Raw genomic sequence first — 16,690 nt, 5'->3', positions numbered from 1 at the left:
ATACACCTTTACTCCTCTGGTTGTAGCACTAGTGATTGACTTAACACATTTAAATATGCACACATGAAATAAAGAATATAGCATCGCAATTTTATAATTGTCTGAAATATGAGACACTGAAGAATCTAGAAATCATGTCATGAATGAACTGAATGACTGAATTTCCACAACACCTTCCGTTGATGCAACTCTAGGGTACCACTACTTCATCCTCAACAGAACACGCTAGGAAATGAATTAAAATAAAGACAGGTTTTGGTATCTTGCTGCAAAAGATTAGACAAATGACTAATTATTCACAGCTTACATGTTTGATTCCATTGTTCATCATCTGCAGAGCAAAGCCCCCTGAATCTGAGTTGGGCTTCAGAAAGACTTGCACTGTGGGTTGCATGTATAACTGTGCAGGCAAATGCCTGTATTGAGATGAGACATTACAGAAAGGTAGTAGATTGGAGTGACCAAGAGCATAGGGTCTGGCGCATAGGATCTGAGCTCAGGGACTTCTGAGAAGCTGCTAGAACCTGAGGAAGTTCTATAGGTCCCTCTGTTCCTCCTAATGGCCTACGTTATGTTAAAAGGGTAAAAATAGTTAAATGCCATAAAGTGTTCAATTATTTCATGTCTGGAAGAATAAGCCAGGCCCTTGGTAGAGGTTAATAGAGAAGCCACCTGGGGGACTCCAGGGCAGTGGAGGGTAAAATTCTCTTCATTCTTGACGTGGGTCTCATGCTTTAGAACTCATGAAGAGTTTTTGTTCGAATTTCCTGTGATGCCGACATGGGCCCAGAGAGATGGGCAGAGCAGGGGCTGCCACTCAGAGTTGACGGTTCAGGGAAGTGAAATGAAGAGATTTGAAGCGACCTGCCTAGAGTCACAACACTGACGAATGATAGATCTGGGACAAGAATTTGGTTGGTTTTCTGGGGACAGAGATCCCTGAACACCTGAGGCCTCTAAATCATGGCCTGGACCCTGAACCTGGAGCTCTTTCCACTCCCTTTCTCAATCTTCCTACACCAAGGGCTCTTCAGGAAGGTTGATGTATTGGAAGAGGTGGTGAGTCCAGAAAAAAGCTCAAATCATTTAACAAAACAAAACTCCTGTCTCTAGGTTTTAACTCCTGGGCTAAAATATGGCGCTTTCCTGCAAAGGAAGCCTCTCTGAGGAACAAATTCAAATGTCTGGTCATCCTACCCATTGCCCTGTATTGTCAGCTGTCTGGCAGTGAGCACCCCTCCATGACCAACTGACCACACCAAGGGACCAAGTTCTACTTGGCCTCCAAGGTAGTTCGGAACTTAGGACATTCCAAACTAACTACCACTTGATGGCTGTGCCAAGAATAAACTTCCCTTCAACTGAACCATCCTGAATAAGCAATTAATGGGAATTAACTGAAAATGTGGCACCCCAGTTGATTTTTCAGCGGTTTATTCTGTATCTAGTCTATGAAAGAGTGTGTGTGTTGGGGGCAGGCCAGGTGTGGTGGCTCACACCTGTATCCCAGCACTTTGGGAGGCCAAGGTGGGCAGATCACAAAGTCAGGAGTTCGAGACCAGCCTGGTCAGTATGGTGAAACCCTGTCTCTACTAAAAATACAAAAATTAGCCAGGCATGGTGGCAGGCACCCGTAGTCCCAGCTACTTGGGAGGCTGAGGCAGGAGAATCTCTTCAACCTGGTATGCAGAGGTTGCAGAGAGCTGAGATTGTGCCACTACACTCCAGCCTGGGTGACAGAACGAGATTCTGCCAAAAAAAAAAAAAAAAAGAAAGAAAGAAAAGTCCAGGCACTGTGGCTCATGCCTGTAATCCCATCACTTTGGGAGGCCAAGGAAGGTGGATCAGGAGGTCAGGAGTTCAAGACCTCCCTTGCCAACATGCTAAAACCCTGCATCTACTAAACATACAAAAATTAGCCAGGCGTGGTGGTGCACGCCTGTAATCCCAGCTACTCAGGAGGCGGAGGCAGGAGAATTGTTTAAATCTGGGAGGCAGAGGTTGCTGTGAGCCATTATCACACCACTGCATTCTAGCCTAGGCAACAGAGCAAGACTCTGTCCAAAAAAAAAAAAAAAAAAAAAAAAAAAAAAAAAAAAAAAAAAAATTGGCATTGGAAACAGTATTTGAGGCAAAAATCTTGATAGAAGAATAAAAAATACAAATTGAGTAATAAAACTCTAAAACATATTTATAAATCTGTAGACAAATAGGAGCTGGGGAAATAAAAAAAAATCAGAATGAACTTTAACGCACAGGAAAACTGGCCCATCTGAAGAAATTGCAATTAGAAGATAGAAATGAACATACATAGCTCTGAGGCAACAACCACAACAAACACTTCCCATTGTGAGTCCTCTGGGACAGCTAAGCTGCATTTACTGCCAATGTTCAGTTGCCAGAATGGCAGTTAAAATGAAAGGCAAGACCTACATCATCAGATCACCTCAGCGACAGGTCACAGTAGAATTTTCACAAGCATACATGTCACAATATGGGGCCCAACTGCTGTGATCTAGAGCAGTCCATTGTCACATCAACAAGGGGTCACTTAGACTCCATGTTTCATTTCAAAAACTAAATCTCAGACACACAGTATTATTCTGTGTGTATGAAACAAACATTAAAGGAGGAAAAAGATTTGCCTCTCAAATATATTTGATAGTGAAAATTTCAGGGTAAAGATAAGAAAAGCTAATAAATTGAGAATAAAGGGAGATTCCAGGCTCAATGTGAAATGCCTTTCCCACCAATTTCTACTATTCCTGAGTCACCAGAGAGTCCTAGCTTCAACAATTCTAAACTAGTTCCAAATTACATTTAAAATGCATTAGTGTAACTTCAATTTTAAAGCCAATCTCTAACAATATAATTCATAGTAATAAAAAAAGATATGAAATGATTCAGTACAACTTTCCATCACTGTTGATTCATCACAAGTTTTAAGAACTATTAAATCCAATGGGTCATTAATGAGGCATAAAACCTGCATTAATAAGGGTGGAGCCAAGATGGCCGAATAGGAACAGCTCCAGTCTGCAGCTCCCAGCGTGAGCGAAGCAGAATACGAATGATTTCTGCATTTCCAACTGAGGTACTGTGTTCATCTCACTGGAGATTGTCAGACAGTGGGTGCAGGACAGTGGGTGCAGTGCACCAAATGTGAGCCAAAGCAGGGCGAGGCATCGCCTCACTCAGGAAGTGCAAAGGGTCAGGGAATTCCCTCCCCTAGCCAAGGAAAGGAGTGACAGACGGCACCTGGAAAATCAGGTCACTCCCACCCTAATACTGCACTTTTCCAACAGTCTTAGCAAACGGCACACCAGGAGATTATATCCTGTGCCTGGCTCGGAGGATCCTACGCCCATGGAGCCTCGCTCATTGCTAGCACAGCAGTCTGAGATCAAACTGCAAGGGGGCAGCATGGCTGGGGGAGGGGCGCCCGCCTTTGCCGAGGCTTGAGTAGGTAAACAAAGTGACCGGGAAGCTCGAACTGGGTGGACCCCACCACAGCTCAAGGAGGCCTGCCTGCCTCTGTAGACTCCACCTCTGGGGGCAGGGCATAGCCAAACAAAAGGCAGCAGAAACCTCTGCAGACTTAATTGTCCCTGTCTGACAGCTTTGAAGAGAGTAGTGGTTCTCCCAGCACGCAGTTTGAGATCTGAGAATGGACAGACTGCCTCCTCAAGTGGGTCCCTGACCCCTGAGTAGCCTACTGGGAGGCACCCCCCAGTAGGGGCAGACTGACACCTCACATGGCCAGGTACTCCTCTGAGACAAAACTTCCAGAGGAACAATCAGGCAGCATCATTTGCTGTTCAGCAATATTTGCTGTTCTGCAGCCTCCGCTCCTGATACCCAGGCAAACAAGGTCTGGAGTGGACCTCCAGCAAACTCCAACAGACCTACAACTGAGGGTCCTGACTGTTAGAAGGATAACTAACAAGCAGAGAAAGGACATCCACACCAAAACCCCATATATACATCACCATCATCAAAGACCAAAGGTAGATAAAACCACAAAGATGGGGAAAGAACAGAACAGAAAAACTCAAAATTCTAAAAATCAGAGCGCCTCTCCTCCTCCAAAGGAACGCAGCTCCTCACCAGCAATGGGACAAAGCTGGATGGAGGATGACTTTGACGAGTTGAGAGAAGAAGGCTTCAGACAATCAAACTTCTCCGAGCTAAAGGAGGAAGTTCGAACCAATGGCAAAGAAGTCAAAAACCTTGAGAAAAGATTAAATGAATGACTAACTAGAATAACCAATGCAGAGAAGTCCTTAAAGGACCTGATGGAGCTGAAAACCATGGCATAGGAACTACGTGACAAATGCACAAGCCTGAGTAGCCGATTCAATCAACTGGAAGAAAGGGTATCAGTGATGGAAGATCAAATGAATGAAATGAAGCGAGAAGAGAAGTTTAGAGAAAAAAGCATAAAAAGAAACAAACAAAGCCTCCAAGAAATATGGGACTATGTGAAAAGACCAAATCTATGTCTGATTGGTGTACCTGAAAGTGACGGGGAAAATGGAACCAAGTTGGAAAACACTCTGCAGGGTATTATCCAGGAGAACTTCCCCAATCTAGCAAGGCAGGCCAACATTCAAATTCAGGAAATACAGAGAATGCCACAAAGATACTCCTTGAGAAGACCAACTCCAAGACACATAATTGTCAGATTCACCAAAGTTGAAATGAAGGAAAAAATGTTAAGGGCGGCCAGAGAGAAAGGTCGGGTTACTCACAAAGGGGAGCCCGTCAGACTAACAGCTGATCTCTCGGCAGAAACTCCACAAGCCAGAAGAGCGTGGGGGCCATATTCAACATTCTTAAAGAAAAGAATTTTCAACCCAGAATTTCATATCCAGCCAAACTAAGCTTCATAAGTGAAGGAGAAATAAAATCCTTTACAGACAAGCAAATGCTGAGAGATTTTGTCACCACCAGGCCTGCCCTAAAAGAGCTCCTGAAGGAAGCACTAAACATAGAAAGGAACAACCAGTACCAGCCACTGCAAAACCATGCCATATTGTAAAGACCATCGAGGCTAGGAAGAAACTGCATCAACTAATGAGCAAAATAACCAGCTAACATCATAATGACAGGATCTAATTCACACATAACAATATTAACCTTAAATGTAAATGGGCTAAATGCTTCAGTTAAAAGACACAGACTGGCAAGTTGGATAAAGAGTCAAGACCCATCAGTGTGCTATATTCAGGAAACCCATCTCACATGCAGAGACACACATAGGCTCAGAATAAAGGGATGGAGGAAGATCTACCAAGCAAATGGAAAACAAAAAAAGGCAGGGGTTGCAATCCTAGTCTCTGATAAAACAGACTTTAAACCAACAGAGATAAAAAGAGACAAAGAAGGCCATTACATAATGGTAAAGGGATATAAAGGGATCAATTCAACAAGAAAAGCTAACTAACCTAAATATATATGCACCCAATACAGGAGCCCCCAGATTCATAAAGCAAGTCCTTAGAGACCTACAAAGAGACTTAGACTCCCACACAATAATAATGGAAGACTTTAACACCCCACTGTCAACATTAGACAGATCCATGAGACAGAAAGTTAACAAGGATATCCAGGAATTGAACTCAGCTCTGCACCAAGCAGACCTAATACATATCTACAGAACTCTCCACCCCAAATCAACAGAATATACATTCTTTTCAGCACCACACCACACCTATTCCAAAATTGACCACATAGTTGGAAGTAAAGCACTCCTCAGCAAATGTAAAAGAACAGAAATTATAACAAACTGTTTCTCAGACCACAGTGCAATCAAACTAGAACTCAGGATTAAGAAACTCACTCAAAACCACTCAACTACATGGAAACTGAACAACCTGCTCCAGAATGACTACTGGGTACATAACAAAATGAAGGCAGAAGTAAAGATGTTCTTTGAAACCAATGAGAACAAAGACACAACATACCAGAATCTCTGGGACACATTTAAAGCAGTGTGTAGAGGGAAATTTATAGCACTAAATGCCCACAAGAGAAAGCAGGAAAGATCTAAAATTGACACCCTAACATCACAGTTAAAAGAACTAGAGAAGCAAGAGCAAACACATTCAAAAACTAGCTAGCAGAAGGCAAGAAATAACTAAGATCAGAGCAGAACTGAAGGAAATAGAGACACAAAAAGCCCTTCAAAAAATCAATGAATCCAGGAGCTGGTTTTTTGAAAAGATCAACAAAATTGATAGACCACTAGCAAGACTAATAAAGAAGAAAAGAGAGAAGAATCAAATAGACGCAATAAAAAATGATAAAGGGGAGATGACCACCGATCCCACAGAAATACAAACTACCATCAGAGAATACTATAAATACTCTACACAAATAAACTAGAAAAACTAGAGGAAATGGATAAATTCCTTGACACATACACCCTCCCAAGACTAAACCAGGAGGAAGTTGAATCTCTGAATAGACCAATAACAGGCTCTGAAATTGAGGCAATAATTAATAGCTTACCAACCAAAAAAACTCCAGGACCAGACGGATTCACAGCCGAATTCTACCAGAGGTACAAGGAGGAGCTGGTACCATTCCTTCTGAAACTATTCCAGTCAATAGAAAAAGAGGGAATCCTCCCTAACTCATTTTATGAGGCCAGCATCATCCTGATACCAAAGCCTGGCAGAGACACAACAAAAAAAGAGAATTTTAGACCCATATCCCTGATGAACATCGATGCAAAAATCCTCAATAAAATACTGGCAAACCGAATCCAGCAGCACATTAAAAAGCTTATCCACCATGATCAAGTGGGCTTCATCCCTGGGATGCAAGACTGGTTCAATGTATGCAAATCAATAAACGTAATCCAGTGTATAAACAGAACCAAAGACAAAAACCACATGATTTTCTCAATAGATGCAGAAAAGGCCTTTGACAAAATTCAACAGCCCTTCATGCTAAAAACTCTCAATAAATTAGGTATTGATTGGACATATCTCAAAATAATAAGAGCTATCTATGACAAACCCACAGCCAATATCATACTGAATGGGCAAAAACTGGAAGTATTCCCTTTGAAAACTGGCACAAGACAGGGATGCCCTCTCTCACCACTCCTGTTCAACATAGTGTTGGAAGTTCTGGCCAGGGCAATCAGGCAGGAGAAGGAAATAAAGGGTATTCAATTAGGAAAAGATGAAGTCAAATTGTCCCTGTTTGCAGATGACATGATTGTATATCTAGAAAACCCCATCGTCTCAGCCCAAAATCTCCTTAAGCTGGTAAGCAACTTCAGCAAAGTCTCAGGATACAAAATCAATGTACAAAAATCACAAGCATTCTTATACTCCAATAACAAACAGAGAGCCAAATCATGAGTGAACTCCCATTCACAATTGCTTCAAAGGGAATAAAATACCTAGGAATCCAACTTACAAGGGATGTGAAGGACCTCTTCAAGGAGAACTACAAACCACTGCTCAATGAAATAAAAGAGGATACAAACAAATGGAAGAACATTCCATGCTCATGGGTAGAAAAAATCAATATTGTGAAAATGGCCATACTGCCCAAGGTAATTTATAGATTCAATGCCATCGCCATCAAGCTACCAATGACTTTCTTCACAGAATTAGAAAAAACTACTTTAAAGTTCATATGGAACCAAAAAAGAGCCTGCATTGCCAAGTCAATCCTAAGCCAAAAGAACAAAGCTGGAGGCATCACACTACCTGACTTCAAACTATACTGCAAGGCTACAGTAACCAAAACAGCATGGTACTGGTACCAAAACAGAGATATAGACCAATGGAACAGAACAGAGCCCTCAGAAATAATGCCACATATCTACAACTATCTGATCTTTGACAAATCTGACAAAAACAAGAAATGGGGAAAGGATTCCCTGTTTAATAAATGGTGCTGGGAAAACTGGCTAGCCATATATAGAAAGCTGAAACTGGATCCCTTCCTTACACCTTATACAAAAATTAATTCAAGATGGATTAAAGACTTAAATGTTAGACTTAAACCATAAAAACCCTAGAAGAAAACCTAGGCAATGCCATTCAGAACATAGGCATAGGCAAAGACTTCATGTCTAAAACACCAAAAGCAATGGCAACGAAAGCTAAAATTAACAAATGGGATCTAATTAAACTAAAGAGCTTCTGCACAGCAAAAGAAACTACCATCAGAGTGAACAGGCAACCTACAGAATGGGAGAAAAATTTTTTCAATCTACTCATCTGATAAAGGGCTAATATCCAGAATCTACAAAGAACTCAAACAAATTTACAAGAAAAAAACAAACAACCCCATTAACAAGTGGGTGAAGGATATGAACAGACACTTCTCAAAAGAAGACATTTATGCAGCCAACAGACACATACAAATGAAAAAATGCTCATCATCACTGGCCATGAGAGAAATGCAAATCAAAACCACAATGAGATACCATCTCACACCAGTTAGAATGGCGATCATGAAAAAGTCAGGAAATGACGGGTGCTGGAGAGGATGTCGAGAAACAGGAACACTTTTACACTGTTGGTGGGACTGTAAACTAGTTCAACCATTGTGGAAGTCAGTGTGGCGATTCCTCAGGGATCTAGAACTAGAAATACCATTTGACCCAGCCATCCCATTACTGGGTATATACCCAAAGGATTATAAATCATGCTGCTATAAAGACATGCACATGTATGTTTATTGCAGCACTATTCACAATAGCAAAGACTTGGAACCAACCCAAATGTCCAACAATGATAGACTGGATTAAGAAAATGTGGCACATAGTTCCGGGATTTGGCGGATCATTTGTCTTTTCCTGCAGCCGGAGCTCCTGGTCTCGTCTTCACTACTCTGTGTCCTCCGCTTCTGGAGACCCAGTCTGTGTGGCCCTATGACCTGCAAGTATTGGGAGATCCACAGCTAAGACGTCAGGACCCACTAGGAAACCTAGAAATGGGACTATTGACATTTATGGATGTGGTCATAGAATTTTCTCTGAAAGAGTGGCAATGCCTGGACACTGCACAACAGAATTTATATAGAGATGTGATGTTAGAGAACGACAGAAACCTGGTCTTTCTCGGTATTGCTTTCTCAAAGCCAGACCTGATCACCTATCTGGAGCAAGGAAAAGAGCCTTGGAATATGAAGAGACATGAGACTGTAGCCCTAGGTATGTGAGAATGAATGCAACAGAAGAGAGGTCCAAAGGTCAAAGAGAAAGTCAGTCCTTAAAATGTGATTCGGGAAGCTGTGTTCCAAAGGAAAGAGTTTCTGGGATGCCTCAGGATTTTTTTATTTTACTGTTACACAGGGACACCTTCTGTCTTATGTTTTCAAATTTTCTAAAGATTCGACTTTCTCTTTGGTGATCTTTCTTCAAGTTTACAATGAGAGCCAAAGTCCTCTTCATGAAGTATAAGAGACTGCAAAATGTGACTGCTTTTCCATTGTTTTGGGGGACACACAAATATCTGCATAATTTTGAGAAACCTCTATGTGAAACTATTTATATTCTCTTTTAGCATCATGTCTGAAACAGGAGTTTCTGCTTTTGCATCTTCCTCATTTTCTCTTGCCACCACCATGTAAGAAGTACCTTTTGTCTCCTGCCATGATTCTGAGGCCTTTCCAGCCATGTGGAACTTTATTCATGGCCTGCCAGCATGATTGTAAGCTTCCTGAGAATCTCACCAGAAGCCGATGCTGCCACACACTTCTTGTACAGTCTGCTTACTTGGCAGCCAAATAAACCTTTTTTCTTTATAAATGATCCACTTTCAGTTTCACTGTGTTGCTAAGGCTGATCTTGAACTCCTGGTCTCAAGTGATCTCACTGCCGTTGTCACCTAAAGCTGTAGGATTACAGGCATGAGCCACTGTGCCTGTCCACAATGTAGCGTATTTTGTAGGACTATGGTACCCTTACCTTTTATTTTGGAAAGTATTTACTTGTATCTTCTTTTTGAAGTAAAATAATTTAGAATCAAGAATTAGTGCTAATAATTTTTTTTATTACATCAAAATTTGGGTTGTTTGACATTTTTATCTCCAAGTAACCTCCGTATTACTTTTTCCCTATAGTCTTCTAAGATTCATTTTGTGAATATATTGATCCACTTGATGGTGTCCAATCAGTTTTACATTGCATTTATAATTTTGTTTGACAGTGATATTTTTGTGTTATATATTTTAGGGTATGCCACCTCACACCAGTTAATTGTGGTTTGATTAGTTTATAATTGTGTATGACAATGTTTAACTCTTTATAATTTAAGACAGTATGGAGCAGAATCAAATATGTATCAGCCATATGTCTGTTACCAATATTATTATCTCTGTTTTTTTTGCCTGGATAAATACTATCCCTCTACTTTTTTATGACTAGTGTATTTGTTGTGTAGGTTTGTTGTGGATGACTATTTAACCCTAAGTGAGTAGTCATAAAACTTCTTTTAATTTCAACACCTATCTGTGAATCTGTATTTTGTGTGGGAGAAAATCTATATTTTTTTTCTTTTTTGAGACGGACTCTTGCTCCGTCACCAGGCTGGAGTGCAGTGGTGCAATCTCGGCTCGCTGTAACCTCTGCCTCCTGGGTTCAAGTGATTCCACTGCCTCAGCCTCCAGAGTAGCTGGAACTATAGGCGTGCACCACCACGCCCAGCTAATTCTTTGTATTTTAGTAGAGATGGTGTTTCACCATGTTGGCCAGGATGGTCTTGATCTCCTGACCTCGTGATCCACCCACCTTGGCCTCTCAATGTGCTGGAATTATAGGTGTGAGCCTCTGCTCCTGACCGGGAGAAAATCTTAGATTTGAAGATAATTTTAAAACTATCACATATCTGAATCTGTTCTAGGTATTGTTCATTTTTACTTTTCAGAAACACAAAACAAAATTTATAATACAATATTATTAAATATTCATTTTGATCATGTTAATTGCATGATATTATTATGCTACATATTGCTGGAATGTTTTTATCTTGCAAAGCCAAATCTCAATACACATTACACAACATGAATTTTTCTCATTTCTTGGCACTTTTCAAACACCACTCTGTTTTCTGTTTCTGAGAGTGTGGCTACTTTGTGTATTTTATACAATCTCTGTCTTTTTGTGGCTGGCTCATTTCTTTTTGCATAATATCATTAAAATTTATCTTTATAGTTAGAATATTTTCTGGTGTTTGAAAACTGAATGATATTCCAGTATTTTCAAGTTATATCTACTGAATGATTTTGGTGACAGAAATTTGCATTACTTCAGGAATGCCATGTGTAATTCCAAAAGCATTGCGTTAAATTTGTCAGTTACATTGAGCAATATGGACATCTTCATAATGTTAATATTTCAGCCTTTCAACAACAGCATGTTGAAGAGTTTGTTGTTTAATTTCTATGTATTTCTGAATTTTTCAGCTTTTTATGGTTTTATACTCATTCTATTTTGATGATAGTAATTTTTTAAAATCAGTTTTAAAAATTTTGTTAAGACTTCTTTTTTGGCCTAAGAAATGGTCTGTCAAGGAGAATGTTGTATGAGGTATTGAGATGAGTGTATCCTGATGCTCTTGAGGAGTGTTCTCTATACCTCTGTTAGGAATAATTGTTTTATACTGCCTTCAAGTCCTCTGTTTCTTTACTAATATCATGTCTTGTTTCATTTTTATTATAGAATGTGGGGTATTGAAGTATCCTACTAATATATGCTCTGTGATTCTTTAGTTTTTTCAATAGTTGCTTTATATACTTCGAACCTTAATGTGAGATACACACACACACAAATGTACATAAAAATTTGCCACAGGTTCCCAGTGAATGAATCTATTATTACTTAATATCTTTCTTCATATCTTTGGAGTTTGGACTTCAAGTAAATTTTATAAAATATGATAGTTTTTGACTTAAGATATAGCTTGTATGTTATTTTGACCTGTTCTACCATTTTGTTAATATTTGCATGGAACATCTACTTCTATTTTGCCGCTCTCAGGTTTGTTTGTTTGTTTTTTCTGCCATTAAATCTGAAATGACTTGTAGAAAGGCAAAAAAAAAAAAAAAAAAAAAAAAAAAAGAAAATGTGGCACATATACACCATGGAATACTATGCAGCCATAAAAAAGGATGAGTTCATGTCCTTTGTAGGGACATGGATGAAACTGGAAACCATCATTCTCAGCAAACTATAACAAGGACAAAAAACCAAATACCACATGTTCTCACTCATAGGTGGTAATTGAACAATGAGAACACATGCACACAGGAAGGGGAGCATCACACACCAGGGCCTGTTGTGGGGTGGGGGGAGGGGGGAGGGATAGCATTAGGAGATATACCTAATGTTAAATGACAAGTTAATGGGTGCAGCACACCAACATGGCACATGTATACCTATGTAACAAACCGGCACGTTGTGCACGTGTACCCTAAAACTTAAAGTATAATAAACAAAAAATAAAAAATAAAAAAATTGCATTAATATAGATGTTGCAATTTTTTTCAGGAATTATCTAATTGAATGGGTGGTTAACAGAATTTGGGAAGGAACACATATTACCTGTGTAAATGGAGAATTTTAATTGTCAACAACTGAATAGAAAATTGGGCAGGTGTGCACATATAAATATACACATATATAAGAGTGAGAAAATTCAATTAAAAAATACTAGACCACAGATTTATGTCTCTTAATGCCAAATTGGGAAAGACTATTTTTTTTTTTTTTTTTTTTTTTGAGACGAAGTCTTGCTCTGTCGCCCAGGCTGGAGTGCAGTGGCACGATCTCGGCTCACTGCAACCTCTGCCTCCCAGGTTCACGCCATTCTCCTGCCTCAGCCTCCCGAGTAGCTGGGACTACAGGCACCCGCCACCGCGCCCAGATAATTTTTTGTATTTTTAGTAGAGACAGGGTTTCACCATGTTAGCCAGGATGGTCTCAATCTCCTGACCAAGTGATCCACCTGCCTCGGCCTCCCAAAGTGTTGGTATTACAGGCATGAGCCACTGCGCCCAGCCCCTGGAAAAGACATTTTTAAAAACAGAATATGTTAGGAAGAATAAAAAGGAATGAGCGTAAGGCTTTCCTTCCTGGTGCCACCTAAGTGTTCACAGTAAATGAAAATAAATGAGTCTTTTACACTGGTAGCCAAAGTCCTTTGACAATGCTTTGTCATGGTGTCAGTGCTATACGATTGTTCAATTAATAAATCTGGAAAGATGTGCAGAAACTTAACAGTTGTTACTTCCAGAGGCAGAAGCTGGCAGGCTACAGAAGAGGAAAAGACAAGTCCAGATTTCGGTGTGCATTCTTCTGTACCTCGTGAATGCCTACAAGTGTGTTATTCCTGATGTCTTTACTGTGATTATTTTTAAATAAAAAAAACTAATACCCCCAAATGCTGGTAGAAAACAAACATTTCAATTTGCTAATGCTTCACAGGGACAAGAATTCAGGCAAGACACAGAAAAGATAGCTTATTGGTCCTTGTTGACGTCTGGGGACTACAGAGAAGTCTTATGGAGCGGGACTGAATCCACAGCAGGAGGTTGGAATCATCTGGATATGCCGTCATGCACAGGTCTGCAGACGAACTTGGCCTTGGATGGAGAACTTACACGACCACCACCCACACTTCCACACCCACTCAGCCCAGCTGCAGCAGCTTGGCCAAGATAATGGGCGCTCCTGCTCAAACGAGATTTCCCAGCTTTTGAGGAGTTCATCACCAGCCTCGCTAGCAGCGACTTCTCATCTCTATGCAAAGGAAACTGCCAATGAGGTTACGATCAATTTTTTTTTTCCTAGAGTGAGGCTGGCAGGAAAAGGGCGGGCCATCCTAGTGGCCTGTGAATGATCTTGTGAGGGTCACCAGGCCCCCTTGGCTGCAGGGCTCCAGAGCCCTCCCCTGGCCGACTACATCATGCACTGGCCCTAGTCTGTCTGGGGTGATGAGGCCAAGGCATCACCAGCTTTGACCCTGGTGCTTCTGGCCTGGGCAACTGTCCCCTGTGCACTCAGCAAGGCACATGCTAATTTAATCCAATCTGTCAGCCCAGACACCTGGAGCTGAAATGGCCTGCCCAGTTTTGCCCCACCCCGGCCCCTTTTCAACATTAACCTTGAGAGTCCGTGGTGCGTTCTTCGCGAGTGGGTCGGCTCCAGGTGCTTCACCCACATCGCGTACTTCGTCAAAACCACTGTTAGAGGTAAGGCCTGTGAGGATCTCTGTCTCACAGAGGAGGAAACTGAGGCAGAGACAGGGTAGGTACCCCAACTGAGGACACACAGAGAATAAGCTAGGTTGGAACCTGGTGGCAGGCCTGGACTTCTCCGCTCAGTGACAGGCATGCAGAGAAGCCGGGGCACCTTAAGCTGCCATCCCTGTGCCACTTACCCACCTGCTCGCGGCCCAGGCCAAAAACATCCCCATAAATCACCATCCACAGCTGCCCTCAGCCTCCTGTAGAAGGCAGGTGCCCCAGAAGCTTCCTCACAAGCTCTTTGACATTTCAGCGATATGCGGGTGGCTGAGGAGCCCTGAAACCAGGTGAAGGTCTGGGAAGGTGAGATGGGGGATTTAGCTCAGGCAGTGCCCTCCGGCAGGGGCAGGCGCTGCAATGGGCACCTGCTCGGGAGGAACACCTGATGTGGTGTTCCCGATGCTCGATGCTCGGGGCCTCACACTCATCCTTGCTGGACATAGAGAACTAACTGAGCTTCGAGGGTCCCTTCCCTCAGCCCTGCCGGGTCCTGGTGCCACCAAACACTTAAGAATGTGGATGTGACAAAGTTAAAGAGGTGAGTGCCTGTGCACACCAGTGACATGGAACTTACAGCTTGGGATGGGTCAGGGCAACCCCAGTGGAGCAGCTGCCACAAGGGGCAACCCCTGTAGTGACAGTATCAGATGTGTCTCCACCTTCCCAGGGTAGACAGTGGGGTAAAGCTGGGCTCCTCTGAGACCCACTGCAGCTCTGAGGCAGAAAGGGGTCTGAATATATCGTCCTCACAGGCTGAGAGGAGCAATGCGGGTGAAATGGCAGTCAAGGACCCACGCGGGGCTTACATGGACTCTGAAGCAGAGTCCAAGGGGAGCTTGGGAAGTGAGCACAAAAAGGCCTGAGGGTCTGTTGGGGTGGAGGTAAAAAGAAATCTGGAAACCTCTAGAGCAGATTCCAGCCCAGCACAGACTGAAGGTCACACAAGCCCAGGGCACAGCCAGGCAGCCCAGTGCTGGGGCACAAGTCACCTGCATCTGCACACTGCTATGCAACCTCAGAAACCTCAATTAAAACAGACCTCAACTTCAAGAGCAAAAATTTCCATAGCTGCTCTGGGCCCAGTGAGATGGCATGTGAACATGTGGCCTGGGGCCAAGGAGGACAGCCGTGAACACCTGTGCCGGGACCAAGGAGGATGGCTGTGGACAGCTGGGCTAGGCCCAAGAGGACAGCTTGGAATAACTGGGATGGGCCCAGAACATAGGGCTACGAACACCTGGGCTGACCCCAATGTGGACAGCTAGAAACTGCTGGTATGCGCTCAGGAGTTCTGTTCATTTTGGCTGAGCCAAAGGAGGACAGCTGTGAACATCTGCACTGGGCCTAATTAAGACAACAGTGAAGAGATGGGCTGTCCCCATTGAGGATGTCTGTGAAACCCTGGCCTGGGACCATGGAAACTGCTGGAAACAACTGGGAGAAGTCCTGTGATGAAAGCCACGAACACCAGGGCTAAGCTCAATGGGGACAGGTGGGGACACCTGGGCTGGGCCCAGTGTGGATGGCTGTCAGTACCTGGGATGGCCTGTATGAGAGTGGCTGGCTCCAAGTAGCACACATGTAAGCAAACCGGCAGACCTCGATGAGGACGGCTAGGGACATCTGGGCTGGCTGTCACATGGATGACAGAGACCTTCTTGGCTGGCTTAGATGAGGACCACTGTGAACACCGGTGCAGGCCTGGATGAAGACAGCTGGGAAGCCCTGGGCTGGAAACAATGAAGACAGCTATGAACAGGTGGCCTGGGGTCAATGAAAATGGCTCTTAACCCTGGGCTTGATGTTATTGAGGGTAGCGTGAACTCCTGGGCTTGCCTTGATATTGACAGCCATCAAAAACTGTTGCTATAATAAACTGAGTTCATACAAACGTGGAAGGCTGTGAACCCCTGGGCTGACCTTGATGGGGATGGCTGCGAACACCTGGCCTGGGCCCAGTGAGGACAGCTATGAAGGGCTAGGCAGGGCCCAGCGAGGTCAGCATGGAACTCCTGGGCTGGCCCAATAAGGATGTCTGTGAACACTGGTCTGGCCCACTGAGGACAAGGACTAACACCTGGGCTAGCTACGAATGAGGACAGCTGTGAACGCCTTGGCTGGGCCCTCTAAGGACAGCTTGGAGTGTTTAGGCTCGGCCCAGAGTAGACAGCTGTCAAGCCCTGAGCTGGGCCCACTGAGTGTGGCTATGGAAACCTGGGCTGGGCCAGTGAGGACAGCTGTGAGCACCTGGCCTGGGTCCAACGAGAACAGCTGAGAACACTTGGGCTAAGCCAATAAGGACAGCTGTGGCACCAGGGACGATTGCCCTGAAGACAGCTGTAAACACCGTGGCTGGTCGCCTTGAGCATAGCTGTGAATGTCTAGGCTGGGCCCAATGAAGACAGCCAAAAAC

At 43.0% G+C, this 16,690-nt stretch overlaps 1 protein-coding gene and 1 pseudogene across 1 annotated transcript in view; one reads left to right on the top strand and one right to left on the bottom strand.

Annotated features, from left to right (window-relative positions):
• The window catches only part of FAM153A (family with sequence similarity 153 member A), a 48,272-nt gene that overhangs the window by 18,195 nt on the left and 13,387 nt on the right, over nucleotides 1-16,690 (bottom strand). The window contains exon 5 of the mRNA XM_054487158.1: nucleotides 15,814-16,007. Coding sequence (XP_054343133.1) covers nucleotides 15,814-16,007 — 194 coding nt within the window. The remainder of the gene's footprint in view (nucleotides 1-15,813; nucleotides 16,008-16,690) is intronic.
• On the top strand, nucleotides 8,965-9,170 carry LOC129036456 (zinc finger protein 679-like; annotated as a pseudogene).

This window comes from Pongo pygmaeus, chromosome 4, assembly GCF_028885625.2.
Source record: "Pongo pygmaeus isolate AG05252 chromosome 4, NHGRI_mPonPyg2-v2.0_pri, whole genome shotgun sequence".
NCBI lineage: Eukaryota > Metazoa > Chordata > Mammalia > Primates > Hominidae > Pongo > Pongo pygmaeus.
This window is presented reverse-complemented; position numbering and strand designations above follow the sequence as displayed.